General features: G+C 30.5%; 1 protein-coding gene across 1 annotated transcript; it reads right to left on the bottom strand.

Annotated features, from left to right (window-relative positions):
• Positions 1-2072: 2072 nt before the first annotated feature.
• Positions 2073-18354, bottom strand: LOC129229361 (60S ribosomal protein L36-like). The gene is made up of 4 exons (XM_054863651.1): positions 18291-18354; positions 17284-17378; positions 7860-7994; positions 2073-2209 (listed from the first exon to the last, which is right to left on the bottom strand). The coding sequence occupies exons 2-4, from the start codon at positions 17374-17376 to the stop codon at positions 2108-2110; spliced, it is 330 nt and encodes a 109-aa protein (XP_054719626.1). The 5' UTR covers positions 17377-17378; positions 18291-18354; the 3' UTR covers positions 2073-2107.
• Between the last annotated feature and the right edge of the window lie 345 nt (positions 18355-18699).

Here is an 18699-nt window from a genome sequence, read left to right as displayed (position 1 = left end):
GGAATTATTTGAAACTGAATACTTTAAAACGCATTTTGGACTATGTTTGTCTAAGTAGAGGGTCCAAACCAAACGCTAAAAAATGAAATTCGCTTACCTTCCATATCCAAAATCGTCGGATAGATTATTTGCTCTCAAAAGCAAGAAAACGGAAATCCCTTATACTTCGTTTGAAGAAGAGATTTCTTGTAAAGAGTGGGAAATTAAAGCAAACTCTAAAACATAAAGTATGATGAGCAATAAATTGTTTAGTGTAACATTTTACACCTTCCCCTCTTTTTCTTACTCTTGTCACCATTTTTCTGAAGTAAAAAAAAAAGTTTTTGTTTTACGAGTAGACTTTTAAGAAACTCTTAAAATCTTGTTTTAGCTTTTTCTTATAACAAATATTGGAAAAGTTCATTGTTTTCGTTTTCCTGAAGTTAACCTCTACAACAGTCTAAGTAACAGATTTTTTAAAAAATACTATGCACTTTTCATAATACACTTAAATGAGACAAATTTCTGGGTTAGAATGGAATATTTAAGTATATTCCTTTAGTTTTCAATTCTTTCAATAGAATGACACCACAAACGAAGAAAAGTGTGGCTCAAGTCAGGAAGAGAATTTCTTATTATTATCAAGCTTTTATTCATAAATTTGAGTGTTGAAACACGCATATTTTTCTGGGAAAGTTTGGTTTGAAACGACTTGGGCCGCACTTTTCTTTGTTTGTGGTATCACTTTCTTGGAATTATTGAAAACTATAGGAATACTTAAACTGTCCATTATGCTCCAGAAAAGTTATTTTTTTCTTTTGAGTGCTTTAAGAAGAAATTTTCTTTTTGCCTGCAGTAACAGATTAAAACCATAACTTCCTTATTTGGAAAATACATTTATTTTTTCCGTATAAAAAGGGTCAATTCGCCGCCCCTAGAAAAGTGCAGATGAAAGTTTCACGAACATTGCATGTTCCTTTATGCATTGCCTGCTAGCTCTTCTGTTTCAGGAATATTCTAAAGTTTCTCATTTGTGCATATTAGATTGAGAAACTGTTTAGATTTTAGAAACCACCTTTTCTAAGAAGCAACTGCGCTGTCCAAAAAATGTAACATTTGATTTTAAATTGGGTAACATCGTTATTAAATTGTGCTTTGGTTAATAATTATTTTTTCCGTGCACTTCCTATTGCATGTCAATAATTTAATTTTTTTTTCATTTTGTGAGTTTTGCCAGTTTTTGCCGCAAATGTGGCAGAAAGTGGTTTTTGCCATGCCGGTTTTAACCGGTTTCTACCAGTGGTTTTAACCGCCTCGGCAGAAACTTGCCAACCCTGCTTTTGACTGAAGAAAACAACCCCATTATACACTCATTTTAAGTGTTTCTAATATTACATTAAATAAAGATCAAAATTTTAAATAAGAAACTTCAAAAATATCAATAGAAAGATTTATGAACTATTGGGTATTTTTGTTGAAAATTCAACATTTCTTAGCACTCTTATTTAAATATATTCTGCAAGCGTCATTCACAAACATTAACAATAATTTACAAACTTTTTGCTTCACTAAGCAAAAGGCATGGGAACGGTTGCAATTATCTGCAAAGAAAACTTAGTACCATATGCGCTCTGTTTCTACTTTTTTTTTTCATTTTCCTTTCTGTACAATTTATTTTAAAAAGCACTGTGGTATGCATATTGAATATATCAAGATTTAATGTTTTCCTTCAATTCCTGTGTCAAATACAATTTTGTGCAAATTAGAGTGCATTTTATACTCTCCAGGGGTGATAATATGAGGAAGCTGACTCCACAACTCTGGGCACAAAATATGAAATGTGTCTGACACTCAACAAATTTGGCGGCTGTGATAAGTTTACAATGCAATAAAAATGCCTCATAAAAAAAATCAGACGCTTTCAAGGCAGCTAAAATTTTGTTATTGCAATAAATAAATAAATAAATAAAAAATCTATAGTTACATGATAAGACAACATTCTTTACTACAGGTAATTTAATTAGAAAATACACAAGATAATGAAGACTAATCAGAAACATAAGTGAAACAAGAACTCATAGCGCAACACAAAATACAGATGAAATATTTTATTGGAATTATTTTACAATTATTTTCCCTCCTTTTCTCTGTGAGCGGCAGCTTTCCTCTGTGCAGTCAAAACATTAGACAACTCATCTCGCTTCCTCTTGGCTCTCAAATGTGTTCCAAGCTACAAGAAAAGATAAATACACTTTGCTCAAAACAAAAATAAGTCAAAAATAAAACTGATATTTTTTTAAAATGTGATTTCTAGAACTTTGGTGAATGTATGCAGTAATAACTTGTTATCTTGTACAAAGACAATAAGAATATTAGAGCAGTACTTTACTTTTGCATACTTTGACTCACTGAAAACACATTTACCAGAATAGGTTTCAGTCTACAGATAGAAACCTACTCAAATAGGTAGTGAATCCAGCTTAAGTGGTATGCATTAAAACATCATAAATCAAGAACTTTACTTGCAACAACATACAAATATGGAATCTTGATAAAAGCTTACCACATAATATTTAGAAGCAGCTCAACTTCATTGATGTATATATATATTATTTATAAATCAAATATGAAACACTAATACAAAAAATAAATCCAAATGACAAAGAGCAAAAAAAAAAAAAAGAATATAGAAACTCATACGAAATTTTCTCTTGAGAAAAACATACTTCTTTGCGAATCATTAGTAAAGGAAACAAAACAAACTACTGAAATTAATGTATAGAAACAATTTTTTGTCTTAGAGTAAATAAGACAAGATTATAAGAAATGCACAATTACTTTGGCATACCTTGACTCACTGAAAACACATGAACAAATAAGCACTTACAAATCCAGCATCTGTAATGTGCCATGAAAGATTGCGAATTTAAAGGGATATTCTCTGCATGATAATTGTTCCACTTAGTAAAAGGGTGATTTTCAGAATGTTCGACAGTTTGGTATCCATACTTTTTCTTTCAATTTAATGTTGATAAAATGATTTTTTCGGTATTGCGTAAACATGTAGTGAGGCAATGTTTTACACTGAATTCATTGCATTCAGTGCCTTTTTTCATGGTATTTTCTATAACTTTAGTTAGCTAGTAATGGACATTTCCTTGTCCCGATTATAAAGTTTGAATTAAGTGTATCTTTTTTGTACATACCCAAGCGGCTTTTTTATCTTTTGCACATTAAAGAAAGAAGTAATAATTGTTAGTTAAACACACTGAAATTAATTTTACTGAACTATTCATCTAACATTTTAAAATTTCAATGCAGTTTGTGTCCTTAAGTGCAGCAACTCATGAGTGTTACCCCAGGGAAATAAATATTTTTTAAGTGCTAAGTATTTCTTTACTGTAGTTAGCAAGTGTTAGGGAAGCTATATTTGTTTCTTCTTAGAATGTGTAAGTTTAAAAATGGATATATTTATTCTTTATATGCTCTATATTGAAATGTACGATTCCCCAAAGCAGAATACTACTAAATTTGCGACGTACGTCGCAGAACAGATGCCTGAGCTGCAGAACAATTCTGTTCAAATGTGAGAGGAAAACTGACAAATTTTCTGCAGAAATTCTGCAAATTTCATTGAAATTTCTGCAGAAACCACAGTGCCGAAAATTTGCAGAAACCGCGGTGCAGAAAATCTGCAGAAACTGCGGTGCAGAAAATCTGCAGAAACTGCGGTGCAGAAAATCTGTAGAGTTTGCAAATTTCTTAAAATTAGTAGAAAATCTAAAATAGTCTCAAATTACGATAATTTGGGGGAAAGCTCGCGATGTTGAATTCGATTAGTCCTTTGTAGGTTTTTCCCAATCGATCTTCATCCACTACAATTTCCGCCATGCATGTTTAGGAAACATGCCAACATGTCCATCGCTGGAAATTGCGTGTCTTGTTTAAGATTTCAATCCTTTTGCATCCAGAAAATATTTTAATTGTTTTGAAGTGTTTTATTACATGCAACCCAAACTCAACTCATTCTATTAATTATTTCAGTAATTTCTTTGTTTAGTAACATTATTTTAATTGCTCCTTCATGCCATGTAAAAATAACCAAAAAATGTGGTTTGACACCTAGGTTCGGATTTTTATAAAATTTTGTATCTTTGCTCTTTCTATGCATTTTGGAAAGCATATAAACTATTTTTGGAGAATCCCAATCGGTTTAGGTTTGACACCTTGTTAAAGTTTTTTTTATTTTATAGTTTTCATGATCAACTAATTTTCCAAATTCAGTGCTCAATTAGTCATTTGGTTGAAAGCTGTGATGTTTCCGGAAATATCTCATTTCCACAAAAATAAATAGTAACGTCCAGTTAAAAAAAAAACTATGTGAAATGATTTTGATTTTTGCCACCCAACTTGTTTAAAATGTCACGTTTTTTCGCGTACAATGCTTAAAGTACTTGCAGAACAATTTTAGTCAAATATTTTCCATTGCAGAACATTGCAAAGTATTCTGCCTTTGGGGTACGATTCAATGTGAGGAGTATTTTAATTATCTCCCATGAGTGTTACCCATTTATTTTGTAATATTTTTTAAAATATCAAAATATACAACTAGGCAGTAATGTATTTTTCATTAAGGAAACAAGAGACTTAAATTTTCAACAATAACAATAAAAGTTATTCCAGCGAAGAAGGAATCCTTCTATAACTCTCATGAGTGTTACCGCTCACGAGTGTTACTTTGAACAAGTGACATACAAGAAGGGATTAACACTCATGATAAAAGTAATCCAAATCATAGTTAAAGATATTGTTTTACATTTAACTCATCTCTGTATCAGAGATATATTTTTTCATAAATATATGTTATAAATACACATTTATTAAAAACTGAAGAGTAAACACTGACACAAAGCTAAGTTAGCAAAAATGAAATTTGTGTGTAGGAAAACTAATTTTTAAGATATGGTATTCAATTAACTACATGTTTTAGAGGAATTACAGCTAAAACTCAACAATAAATTATTGCATGAGTCGATCTCTCATGATTGTTACCATAGCTTAAATTCAGCATTAGTATTAATAAAAATTTTCTTTAATCAACAAAAATGTTTCAAACTTGAAATTTTTCAGCTATTCATGACATTTGCTAAGACAATATTTAATATTTAGTTTTTATCGTAAACTTTACCCTTTATTTAAGAAACAAAATAACACTCATGAGAAAAAGTTATACAAATACTTAAAATTTCTTACATAAATAAATATTTATACATTTTTGACTTCTACTGAATATATAGGATAGTTTAATCACAATTTGTTAGATTGTTTATTTTTAGAAAAGAAATTACAGAATGTTTTAAAAAGGTAACACTCATAAGAAAATCGGTGACTTGCCGCCAAGACATTTTTTGGAATTTATGAAATCTAAGCAAATGAACTCAAAAATATTCACCTGGTTAGCTATAAATTGTAAGGAATTCATCCCGAGAAAAGTTTCAATGTTTATAACAAATATTTTCAAATTGTGTCAAACCTAATGTGTCAATGCATTTGAAAATCACCCAATAGCATTTAAATATCTAATGTGATCTATTAACAAATCAATTGAATTTATAACTTCTCGAATCAATTACTTGATCAAAAAAGTTTGAAGATAACTGAGAAAAAAATGTACACACTATTTTTCTCGACTTATAGTACATAAGACAAGATTATGAAAGTGTACAATACTACTCTGGCATACCTTGACTCACTGAAAACACACATGCACAAATAAGCACTAATGAATCCAGCATCTGTAATATGCCATGAAAGATTGAGAATTTCAAGGGATAATCTGCATAATTGTTTCACTTAGTAATTGCATTTAATCATCTATGTGACCTATTCCAAGTTTAATTGAATTTATAACTTTTTGAATCAGACAATTACTTGATCAAAAAAGTTTGAAGATAAGTGGGAAAATAAATGTATACACACTATTTTTCTCGACTTATAGTACATAAGACAAGATTATGAGAGTGTACAATACTAATTTGGCATACCTTGACTCACTGAAAACACATGATGCACTAATGAATCCAGCATCTGTAATATGCCATGCTTGAAATAGTAAGAAATTTAAAAAAAAATCCTTATGATATTTTGACATGCTTTTTGTACCAACTTCATTAAGCACATGAACTCAAAAAAGAAATGGAACCGACAAAAAGTTTCTTTTATTTCCGGGGTTTTTAACCTCCTTTCCTCAAGGACCACATAAGTTTTAAGAGGCAAGGCAGGGCAACAATCCCATATTTCAGTTCAAATAGTCTAGTTAGCTTTACTCCACCCCCCCCCCTGCTTCTTTTTTCCCCTTTGAATTTAAGCACTCTGATAATTTTTGAATCATTCTCGATTTAATTTCCAAAAAAAGAATACTAAAACAAAATTTAGGGTGCAAGCTTTTTGTGGGACAGGAAAATTTGTATGCGAGCTGGAGATCCCTTGTCTTTTTCAGTGGTGAAAACTTAAGAGCAGAATCAATCGTGCACACGAGAACTTTTCAAGGAGGGGGGGCAGAGTCAAAAGTGGATCATTCTGGTATTATACCACTCTATCACAGGCCGCCACATCTAATAAGGAATGGCTGATTTTCCACAAAAAATTATTCTTACTAGCGAGTTATCCCATTAAACAGGATTGGAATATTAGACATCAAGGGTTTGGTAATTGAAAATGTATTAGATGAAGTGGGATATTCTTTGAACCAATACTCTATATTCTAATAAGCGGGCTTGACTGTACTTAATTAAATTACTAGAAAGCACAATAATTATGTATTTCCCTTTTTTTATAGCTCAAAAATATAAAAGGCAATTTGAAGCTCATTTGAGTTAGATCAAAAATCTTTGTTCACTTTTAAAATGAGAAGAGTTACAAAAAGCTATTATCTTTGAGGCCTGTTCTAAATAACCTGTCTATTTTTTTAAGATGTTTAGGTTTTTTTTATGTTGAAATTAATTTCAAAACTAGCCCAGCTATGGACCAACATTAATTTTTTACACTCAAGCACAAAAATATTTCAGAAAAGTTACATTCTCGATAATCAATGCAACATAATTTAAAATAAAAAAAAAAACATTACTCAATCATTTTAAATGCTATTACAATTAGTTCTGAATTGTAGTTCTAGAATTGATATCAGAATCTGTTCTGCAAGCTTGTGTAGTTAGTCTTATATGAAGAAAAAACATAAAAGCTTAAGCAATTACTCTTGCATACCTTGACTCACTGAAATCATATTAAATGAATCCAGTATCTGTAATATGCCATGAAAATTAAGTGAAACAGATAAAACTGTCAACAGTACAAAAGCATTTAAATACAAAACATTAGTCTAGTAAAAAAATTCTTTTTGCCGTTTTATTGCTTAACTGCAGTCTTGCATAATATAGACAAACGCGCAAACGGTGTTTGCAGAAAATTTTCAACTCAATTTTTTTTTTTTCCAACTGCTAACGTTAATTTTAAAAAAAATTAATTTTTAAGGGAAATTTTTTAAAAATCCTAGTTTATTTCTGTTGAAGCCTTTTTTTGAAAGCCTTTTAAAGTACATGTATGAAAAAAATAATGGTTTTGGCAGCTTTCTTCAGTTAGTGAAAAATAAGCACAAACTATGTTATTGTAAAAAAAATGATTTTAAAGCACTTTTTTTTGTCTTTTCATATTTGAATATAAATTTAATTCTTTATTCAAGGGTGGATTAGGCAAAATATTTATTTGTAGAAAATTTTTCAGTTAGGATTTGTGTTCACAGAAAGCTTTTCATTTTATCTAAGTCTGCTGACATGGCTAAATATAAAACCGTACCAAAAATAAGATTATAATCTTAGTCATACCCTTTTCTTAATAAACTTCAGAGCTCTTTTATCTTTAGAAACTCTCAACAGCTCCATTGCTCTTTTTTCATATGGAGCAAACCCACATACTTCACGTACAATGTCCCTGATGAATCTGGTATGCTTAGTAAGTTTCTAAAACAAAAAGCATAAATTAGCAAATAATATTACAACAAATGCTATGTTTAACAGCTGAAGAGTCAAAACACAAAAGACAGTTGGTTGAACATTTGATTTTAATATTCAACCATTATTAATTGTATGCAGTACCAGAAATCCCTCTATAGTTGGGGCAAACCTTAACCTGGCAGCATTGAAGGTTATGCAGATTCTAATTACAGCATTATGAAGCTGCAAGGTTAGATTTGCCCAACTATAGATGCCTGAAATAAGTTTTTTGGGCATCAAAGTTTAAAAATCTTGTTATCACTAATGAAAAATTAAAATTTGAATAAAACACTAATAAAGCAACAAAACTATAAAAATACAATGAATAAAGAATGCAGACTTGCAATTAAAATTCAAATTTTGAGATTTTTTTTTCTTTTCAATTCTATTAGGTCAATTTTGTGGATTAATATCACCAGTGTTTATGTTACCGTATTTTCCTGTACAAAATCTGCGGATTATCTGTAAAAAAAAGAGAATGAGGTGCGGATTACCTGTGCATTTTTTTCTCAACTCAGCACACTGAACATCAATATTTAAATCAGAATTTGCCATTAGAGATCCTTACCCTACCTGTAGGTGTATTTAATATAGCTTGAATGCTCTTCTTATGCAATTCAGGCTATGTAAAATAAATAACATACAAAAAAGGAAGCCTTCAAATGCACAAGATCAGATCGTTTGCTCCCTTCTTGACTGTCTTTAAGTAATCAGCATACTATAATGACAATTTCAAGAAGATCTTTATTTTTTAGATTATTTTGTTTTTTAATATTGAATATACATCAAAAGTTATTACTTCATGTTTTTAATTTAGTTGCTAAAATTGTATGTTACATCAAAAGTATTATTTGCATTGTATCAATCGCAGACGTTTTCTTCCTTCAGGCCGATTTTAGAATCAGCAGATTATACGCCGCCGCATATTATCTACAGGAAAATGTAGTAGTCATATTTAACACACAAAACTTTATTTTGCCACTTAGATTTCCAAACATGTGAGCTAAAATCAATGCATAATTTGCTTGGACCTCATCAAGCTCCTTTTCCATTGTTAAAAATCTCAGTATGAAAACAAAAATAATTTATATCTGAGCACCAGAAGAAAAACAGTTGTAGCGGGGCTAGAAAAAAAAAGCAAGAAAACTTAGAGCTTAAAAATACAACTCTAATAACTCCAATTCAACTTATAGTGTTTTGTATATTTTTCTGTGCAAAAAAAAAAAAAAAAAAAAAACATTTAAGGACAAAAAATAATATGTTAAATAAACTGTTGTAAATGAAAAATTGAACATTCTAAGAAGACATATGCCAAAAATGTAGCACATACGACACCAAATAAGGTAATTGAGATAATTGTCCTAAAACACAGTGCCCTGTTCCACAAAAATATCGTTAGCGCCAAAATTGGTGAGATACAAATTTTTTCCTACAAAACGTCCGAAAGATTTTGCTCTGAAAGATTAAAATCCGAAAGATTTTGCTCATAACCGGAAAAAGACATGAAAATCGGTAAAACTTCAGGGAAATCCGAAAGTTTTTCGGGTTGGCAGGTATGATATATCCTACAACTCATAAAAAAATTCCACCTCAATATTTTTATAATTTAAAAAGTTATCAGCGATCTAATGAGCCAAATTTATATAATTCTTGTGACAAATGTTAAGGGGTCATTCGCAAACCGGCAACACTTTCCTGTTATCGTTGCAGAGTGATTCATGATAAAAAGATTATCTGCGAATGATCCCTCACGATTCGTTGTCTAGCCAAGAACTATTAAAATATGGCTCATTAAATGGCTGATAACCTTTTACATTTTACTGATATCAAGGTTGAATTTTTTAAAAAGTTGCGTTATATATCTGGGCTCTCGATTATGAAAGTTAAAAATTGCTATTTTTTGTACATGCGCAGTGAAAAATTTATTGCTTTAAACGCTCATATTTCACAAAATTTTCAATATTTTAACTTTAAATTTTATTATAAGGTTTCTCTAATATGATGTCAAATATTCTGAAAGTTATGTAACATCTGACGAAAAACTGTGATATGAGCCAAAAACCTTCAAAAAATTTTGCTTTTTTGAAAAAAATGCTTATATCTCCGTGGGTATAAAAGACTTTCACTAAAATATAAAAATAAATTCTAGATAGGTTTTTAATTTACTTCTGAAATTCAGTCAATTCCCAGCTATTTACAATGAAAAATGATCAAAAACCTTTTTTTGTTTCCTCAATTTGTTGCTTGTCACCTAAATGAATAGTAGACTTAATTTTTGTTGAAAAATGGCAGTTGGAGTATACCTTTTATATGAAAAAAATTACAGAGCAATTGGTCAATTATTTCTCGAGAAATCCGTAAAAATGTGAATTTTTAAAAGAGTCCCAATGCTTTTGGTCATATGTTGTATATGTTTTGCTGCATAAGCTACTAACTGCCCCCAAAGCAGAATACTACTAAATTTGCGACGTACGTCGCAGAACAGATGCCTGAGCTGCAGAACAATTCTGCTCAAATATGAGAGAAAAACTCAGACAAATTTTCTGTAGAAATTCTACAGATTTCGGTGAAATTTCTGTAGTAAATAACTGCAGTTTTTCTGCAAATATCTTCCAACTCAAGATAAAATTTTGCACAAATTCTGTAGATTTCTTTAAATTAGAAGAAAATCTAAAAGTCTAGGAAATTACAATAATTCGGCGGAAAACTCGCAAAAAATGTTGAATGCTATAAGTCATCTGCAAGAACTTAAGATTTACTTTGAGCTTAGAGAAATCTGCAGAATTTGTGCAAAGTTCTATCTTGAGCTGGAAAATATTTGTAGAAAATCTGCAGCTTCTTCAAAAATTTCATATTTTAAATCTGAAAAGATTTCGATTTTTCTAGCGCTTTTGGTTCTCTTTCTTTTCTCAATCGACCTTCATCCGCTGCAATTGCCTCCATAAACGTATGTTTTGGATACATGCCAACGTCCATCGACGAAAATTGCGTGTCTTGTTTGAGAATTCAATCCTTTTGCATCCTGAAAATATTTCAGTTATTTAGAATGTTTTGAAGTGTTTTATTATTTGCTACCCTAATTCGACTCGTTTTACTTATTATTTCAGTAATTTATTTATTTATTAACATTATTTTAATTTATCTTTTATGCCATGTAAAATTAACCAAAAGAACGTGGTTTGACACCTGGGCTCAGATTTTTAGAATATTTTGTATCTTTGCTCTTTTTATGCATTTTAGAAAGCATGTAAAATATATTTCTAGAATTTCAATCGGTTTAGGTCCTACAGAAATGCATAGCAGCGGTGAAGTTATAAAAAAAAAAAAAAAAAAAAACTGTATGAAAGGATTTTGATTTAGGGCTCCCGATTTGTGGAAAAGATCACGTTGATTTGCTTGCGTATGCAATGCTTGAAGTACTTGCAGAACAATTGTGGTCAAATGATTTTACGTTGCAGAACATCGTCAAGTATTCTGCTTTGGGGCTAACTGCTAAAATTTAGCAAAAAGAACTCATATATAAGACTTTCTGCCAGGGTTGTTTGGTTTAAACCAATTGGTTTAAAAAAAAAAAACCATGCGGTTTTTTAAAAAATGGTTTTTTTTATAAAAAAAGCCCAAAAAAAAAATCCATTTTGCAGGTTTACATTGATTTTCCCACACATATTGAAAAATGTTAAATTCCATTTATGCTAAGTTCCTAGCTAAGTTGCAGAGATAAATACTAAAATTGCAAAGTTGCTTCTTCAAAATGTATTACAAGCTTTAATCGAAAAAAAATATTAATATATTTTTTATTTCATATATGTGCCATAAAGCAAATTTCAGTCAACTTCCATCATTATGCTTAATTTGCATGATTAGTTAAGATTTACTAAGGATTGAATCTTTTATTGTAGATGCAATCCATTATATTGCTGCACCTAAAAATTAAGATTTGTTCTGCAGGTGAACACAAATAATATTTTTTGAATCAAATTTAAAAAAAAAAAGTTTATACTTCATATCATGATACATTATAGTTCCTTATATTATAATGTAGGAAGATTAAAAGACAAATTTTTAAATTCCCAGAACAAAATGCAAATGTATGTGTAAAAATTGACTGAGAAATATATAAATCTTCACATATAAACTACACTCTCCATTGGTGTTTGTTTTTTTTTTTTTGGATTCTGTGTGCTCAAAAGATTTTGATTGGCTATACACCTATGCGGCTTTATGACTATTGGGTGCAGATAATTCTTAGTATTTCCCCCCCCCCCCTTTTGTTCTTTGGAATTGGGATTTTGGTATTTGCTTTGCCTTAGCTAACCTGCACAGTTTACAAAAGTTACCTACTTATATTGTTTTAAAAAGAATGTCTAATTCTGGTAGAAAAAAATACCTAATCTGGCTTTCATTTGATGAAATCAAAAATGAAGCCAGTATTTTATATCATAAAGGGTCTATATATACATGCATACTAATATGTTAATCAAGTCAAACATTTCAATCAATATTTCCCCGCAGAAAGCTATTTTAATTATTTAATTTAGTTACAAGATTTTGTTCTAATCTCTTTAATTAATCAAGAAATTAGGTATGATGTGACTATTGAATAACTGTTAGTTACATGGAACCTTAATTACCTTCCGAAAATTAATTATTTTTCTCGCAAATAGTATTTTAACCAAAAAAACCCGGTTTAAACCAAAAAAACCTGGTTTAAACAAAAAAAAAACAGGTTTTTTTGGTTTTTTTACCCAACCTGCTTTCTGCAATCCACTAAACTTTAAAACAGAAGTTTTAGAGTAGGTCATCAGGGCTGATCCTAGGGTGTTGCCCGCATGCAATGACCTTATGTTCTGCCCCTGAAGATCAATTTGGATATTTTGACTAATACAGTAAAATCCCTCTAATGCGGACACTAACGGGACAAATTGTTTTGTCCACAAGAGAGAGGTGTCCGCAGGACAGGGGTTTAAATATGTTATTTGCATTGGAACTGGGGAATTAAAAATTGTCCGCATAAGAGGGGTGTCCGTTAGGAGAAGTTTTACTGTACTTAACGTCCATATAAATCTTTTTTCAAATTTCTGTTCTGTCAAATTCCTTAGGTACAATTTATATCTTTGAAGAAAGTAATAGATGCCAAAAATTACTAGTCATGAAAACATATTACAGTCTGCCTTCGCCGGCGACATCAGATGAAGGACTGAGGACGGGGAAATGGGGGAGGTGGGGGGATTGCCCCCCAGAAAAATATCGAAATCGGTGTATGAAAACATCAATGTCAAAAATTGCAATTTTAGGATTTTTTTCGAGACTTTAGGGGAAGGTAATGTTGAAGTTCTTTCCTAAAATTCTTTCAAAAGTAGTCAATTTGCAGCTATTTTTGTGACCTTAGCTTAGGAAGGATCGGCGCTCTTCCCGAAAATTTTCCGAAATTGAAGTAACACGCAATTTTGGGTTATCTTTGTTGAGGTTGCAGGAGGAGAGAGTAGTCGTCTCCTATCTTAAGTTTTTAAAGTTAAAGTTTAAAACTCAAATTTAGGCTGTTTTAGGTGACGGTAGGGGACCTGGCGGCTTTCCTTCGGTAATTTCTCGGCACTGTTGTTTCAAATATATGAACATGAAAAAACAGAAGGTATTTGTAAAAATTGTTATTTAGCAAATTAAATCGGCAGTCTGTAGGTAACAGATTTTGGACATTGTCCTGTAGGTAGCGGATTTTGGACATCATCATAATGTAAGTTTCACCATTTTTGACAATTGTTAATCTGATTTTTAACTTTTCCCGTGAAAATTTTATTTACTACTTTTTGAATTTTGCAATTTAATAATAAAGAGGATATTAATGAAGTACTTGAATGGCTATACATACTGCTCTTTTCATATAATAAAGTTTTGGAATGATTTTCAAGAAGTTGATGAAAGGTAAAAAAAGCTTCAAATTAAAAATAATACAAATGTAAAAAGTGACATCAGTTTTAATAATGAATATTTTTTCTAATGTCATAAGAATTAAAATGATGTCTAAAAAAAAATATTGAAAAAAGAAATTTGTATTTCTATTTGGAGATCGTTAAATTATGTTTCCAAAAGAAAGAGAAAAGAAATTTTAAAATAATAAAAGCGGGGGGGAAAAAATGCTAGCGCAGGTGATAAAGTCGCCAAAACTGGTGCAGCTGACGATAAACTACATTTATCAAACTGGAATTCCCCTCTGGTAACCTTTAGCTTATTGTATACTGTGTTGTCGCTAACGGAGGTTTGCTTGGCGATTTTAGCGCAAAATGGCTTTCGTTACGATCACAGCCAGCCATGTTTCTACTGTAATTTATGTATTGTTCAATGTGTAACGTATTAATTTTGCAAAATAACAATGGATTAAAGAAGATAACATTATAACTTTTTTTATTGAGGTTAAAAGACAGTGGATCATCAAAAATTATGAATAAACGGTTAGAATTATCGGCGTCAAGATCGTAACGCCATTTGCACATCTCGCATGTATGTTTAAAAAAAATTATTTTTCTTCTAAGATACTGCATTAAAGTTTATGAAAACACTTTTAAACAATCAAAAATCGATTCTGAGAATCAATAAATACAGTAGAGAACCAATTATCCGGGAAGTTCGGGAATATCGCTATCCCGGATATCTGAATTTCCCGGTTTTCTGGATCGCTAATAAGTGCTATTGGCCGATTGCTTATAAAACTTAAATTATAACAAATAGTAATACCTATTAAAATAAGAAGAAAACAGTTCAGAATTGATTATCAATATTGAAACATTATAAACTATTAGAGAGAGAATAATTTAAACACTAAAAAAGTTAAGTTATCCATAAGACCTGAGACCCTCACATTCATTTTGGAAAAAACATAACTTTTCTATGTTTTAAAACGAAAGAAAATGAAAAGAAGGGCAAGAAACAAGTTTTTGAATGTAAGTGTGTGATTTTTCTACTATAGTGTATGAAAGAATTTGTTTTCATGAAAGCGTTTTTTTTTTAAATAAAGGTTTGGTGTTTGCGATTACGGTAGTTATTAATAGGTTTGCCAGAGTTCTGAAATGTTCAACCGGGACACGGGAATGCCCCCCCTCCCCACCGTCGCTGGTATTCAAAGGGCTACACACCCCTGGCTGATTTTTGGAGCGTTTAATAGGGCAGTTTATTCTTAATGCCATGAATAAATGGTTACTAATTATGAGCCTAAAACAGGGTTCATAAAAAATGACAAAAGCAGATAAAATTGGAACATTTCACTGCCGAGATGTAAATATTTTAGTTAGAAATATTTATTTTAGTTAGAAAAAACACTTTGAATGAAACAATTATTAATTTGAACATTAAAAATTGAACAATATTTAGACATATTTTTCATTTTATTAGGACTTTTTTTTTTCATGCAGTCTTTTTTGGTTTTAATCCTGTTGTAAAAATCCTCAAAAGATAATTCGGTATTAATTTTACAAGTCAATGTTACAAGTGATAAAGTAATTACCCTAAATAATCCTTCACCGTTAATTATTGTGGACCTTTTTGGTCATTTAAAAGCAAATTTATCTTTTTCCGGAATATGAAGCGAACTGGCCGGGACACCGGGATTTTGTTTGAAAACCGGTACTGTCCTGGTCAAATCGGGACCTCTGGCTAGCCTAGTTATTAATAACTATTGCGTTTGCAGTAAGTTCATACCAATAAAAATTTGATTAATGAGTCTGGTGTTAAACGATTTCTACATTCCACCGTCAACTATCCGAAAAATTAGCGAATCTGATTTTCGGCTTTTGCGACGTCACTTACGCTCTAAACGGCTTTAATTAGACCGTTCAGTGAAATATTGCATTGGAATGTGACAATATTCATTTCTTTAGTTTTCAGTTGGAATAAAACCCGAAAATTGCAGACTTACGAGTGTACTTTTTAATTTAAGAAAATATTTCGGAAAATTTGCCGCGTGTTTAGGATAACCCTTTGAAGTTATTGAAGTTAGTTTTTGTAAACATTTTCCCGAGCTATAGATGAACAATGTGGTATTTATTAAGAAACCGCTTAATATTCTTTTAGGTATTTCCAAAAAATGCTTAGTTTTTCAAAAATTGCCGAAAATGCGTATTTTTTAAAATTAGCGAGAAAATCAGCAAAAGGTTGCCGGTTTTCTGGTTTCCAGGTTTTTTGGTTCCCGGGTAAAAGGTTCTGCACTGTACCTTTAAAACGAAAACATCATATACTTAGTTCTCAAATAATAGCATTGTAAAGATCGTAACTTTTGGACATGCATCAAATATCAAACTTACTTTTTTCTAAAATCGTTTACAAAGTAAATAATATGTCTTTTCTTTTGTTATTTGTGTAAAATATTAACAAAAAATTATTCAGTGTAATATTCATACCTTTAATTTTTTTTTTTTTTTTTGAAACGTATGGAAATAATTATAAAAAAAAAATTTTTAATGGTACATTTGCTCAGTTAACATTTTGGTATGTCCAAAATTGTGCCTTTTAGCAAAGAAAATATTTTTTTAAGGGCATTTGAAGAGCATTTTTTCAATAATTTATGTCAATTCTTGTCTCTATACAGTATTATAATTTAACTCAAAAATTTTTCAGTTAAGTTATTTGGTGTTGAAGCTTCAAAGTTGAGGTCTGTGTTTGCTCCCACCTTTTGAGAACTACCCTTATACTACACAAGTGAACACGGTTTTGCTTCTCTTCTTCATACTGAAGCATTCAGTATCACTTGCTCTGCGTCTTTTTTTTCTTTTCTTGCCGTCCTTTTTTGCCTTAAGAAGTTGATTAATTAGAATTTATAATTTTGATAGCCTACACCTGCTTTCAAAGTTTTAAAATATTTATAACTTAATTGTTATAATCTTTAATTTATATTTCAAATTATTTTGATTGATGAACAGATCATTATAAGGGAGAACATTAACTATGGCTAGTTCTGATCCATAAGACTTATTTTAACAGGAGCTAGCCTGCAGATAGAAAAAGAAAAGGATTTTCATAAGTAAACAAAGATTGGTTAAAATAATACAGAAAAAAACATTGCTATTACTTTGAGATGCATCAAAAAAATTAAAATATGAAAAATGCTCATGAAATTGAAATTTTAGGTGAAGAGATGTGCCCTATCTTAATAAATTTAATGAAAATTGAGGAATAAATATGGAAACAACTAATGTGTTTGCAGTAGTAAGCTTTCATTGATATTGTTACAACACATCTAAAGATCAAATTTCATTCAAATTAAACTTACACCTTTCCTTCGTGAAGGTCTTGGAGCTGTAACATTTTTGGTAATTTTGTGGCCCTTATGAAGCCCAACGCATAGTTCTTTATGGACACCCATTCCTAAAATATAAACAAGATTAAGTATATAATAAAAGAACTTAAGTTTTTTTCTTTGGGTCATTTTTTAAAAGACTACAATAGGAATATGTAATCAACTGATATGATTTTAAAACAATGGAAAAATATACTAACTTAAGTAACTCTCAACATTTCCCACTCATGCAAAATTTTAATTTCAATATTCCATTGCTATTCATACCTCTTTAATCATTTAAAGAACAATCTAGCTTGACTCAACTGCAGCTTACCGACGAAAATTCGAAAATAACTTCGGTCAAGAATTCACGAGATTTTACAAAAGGAAATTATCTGGATAGACATCGAACAAGGTACTGGATTCTATTACAAATCAGAAATGATTCTTCTTATATAACAAAAACTTACGGACATTTGTCAAGAAAAAATTGGTTGCACGATTTTTAGACGTTTCACTTTGCATCTTCTCAGAAACTCCATTTTTTTTCGCAGAATTTCCACACACACACACACACAAATAAAAAAAAAACTTGTTTCCGCTGCTTTAAAAATGTCTGGTAATTTCCCAACACTAGTCCATTATGATGCATTTAGTAACATGAGCAAAATTTTAATTACCCAAGTTCGTATAGACAACATATATCGTAATCAAATAAAACAATACGTTGAATAAGACGAAAATTAATTCAACCAATCATTTTATTAAAAATAGATAAAACAGCCTAATTGCAATGAACACAAAATTACATGGTGTATGCAAATCATTAATGTATAGTCGGCAATTTTCTGATGGTATGTTGTTACCTGTCAATGTTGCAACTTAACTGGAAAATAAGAATAGCTTTGAAACAAAAAATACTTCGTAAATAAAAGTATTAAATAGAGCAACGCTGAAAATTGAACTTAATTAAGATTAAATTAGATAATTTTACATACCTCTATTATTTACTTTCGGGTCGGAATATGCGCACTGTGGTCGAGTTGAGAAAGCTGTAAATGAAAGTCAGCAAATGAGTTTTTGATTAAACTTCAAGGCAGATAGATTTTAAATTATTCTGCTCTGTTAAATTTGTTCATACAGCATTTTCCGAACATTTTGCTGGGCTTCTAAATGGCACAATATTTATTTCAGGTGTTAAACATTTTTCTCAAATTGCAGTTAAATATTCTTTAACCGTAACTGCAGAGAATTTAAGGTAAAACATGAAAGAAATTAATTTCGCTGTTGTTTAGAAAGGTTACGCTTTTGGGTTGTTTTATTTTTATGTGGATTGAAGAGAAAAAGAAATGATTTTACACAAGTAATTGTATTGACGTATATCTGTCCTTTGTGTCATTGTGTATA

Source organism: Uloborus diversus, chromosome 9 (assembly GCF_026930045.1).
Source record: "Uloborus diversus isolate 005 chromosome 9, Udiv.v.3.1, whole genome shotgun sequence".
In the NCBI taxonomy this organism is placed as follows: domain Eukaryota; kingdom Metazoa; phylum Arthropoda; class Arachnida; order Araneae; family Uloboridae; genus Uloborus; species Uloborus diversus.
The sequence above is the reverse complement of the archived record's forward strand: the minus strand, read 5'-3'. Positions and strand labels throughout refer to the sequence as shown.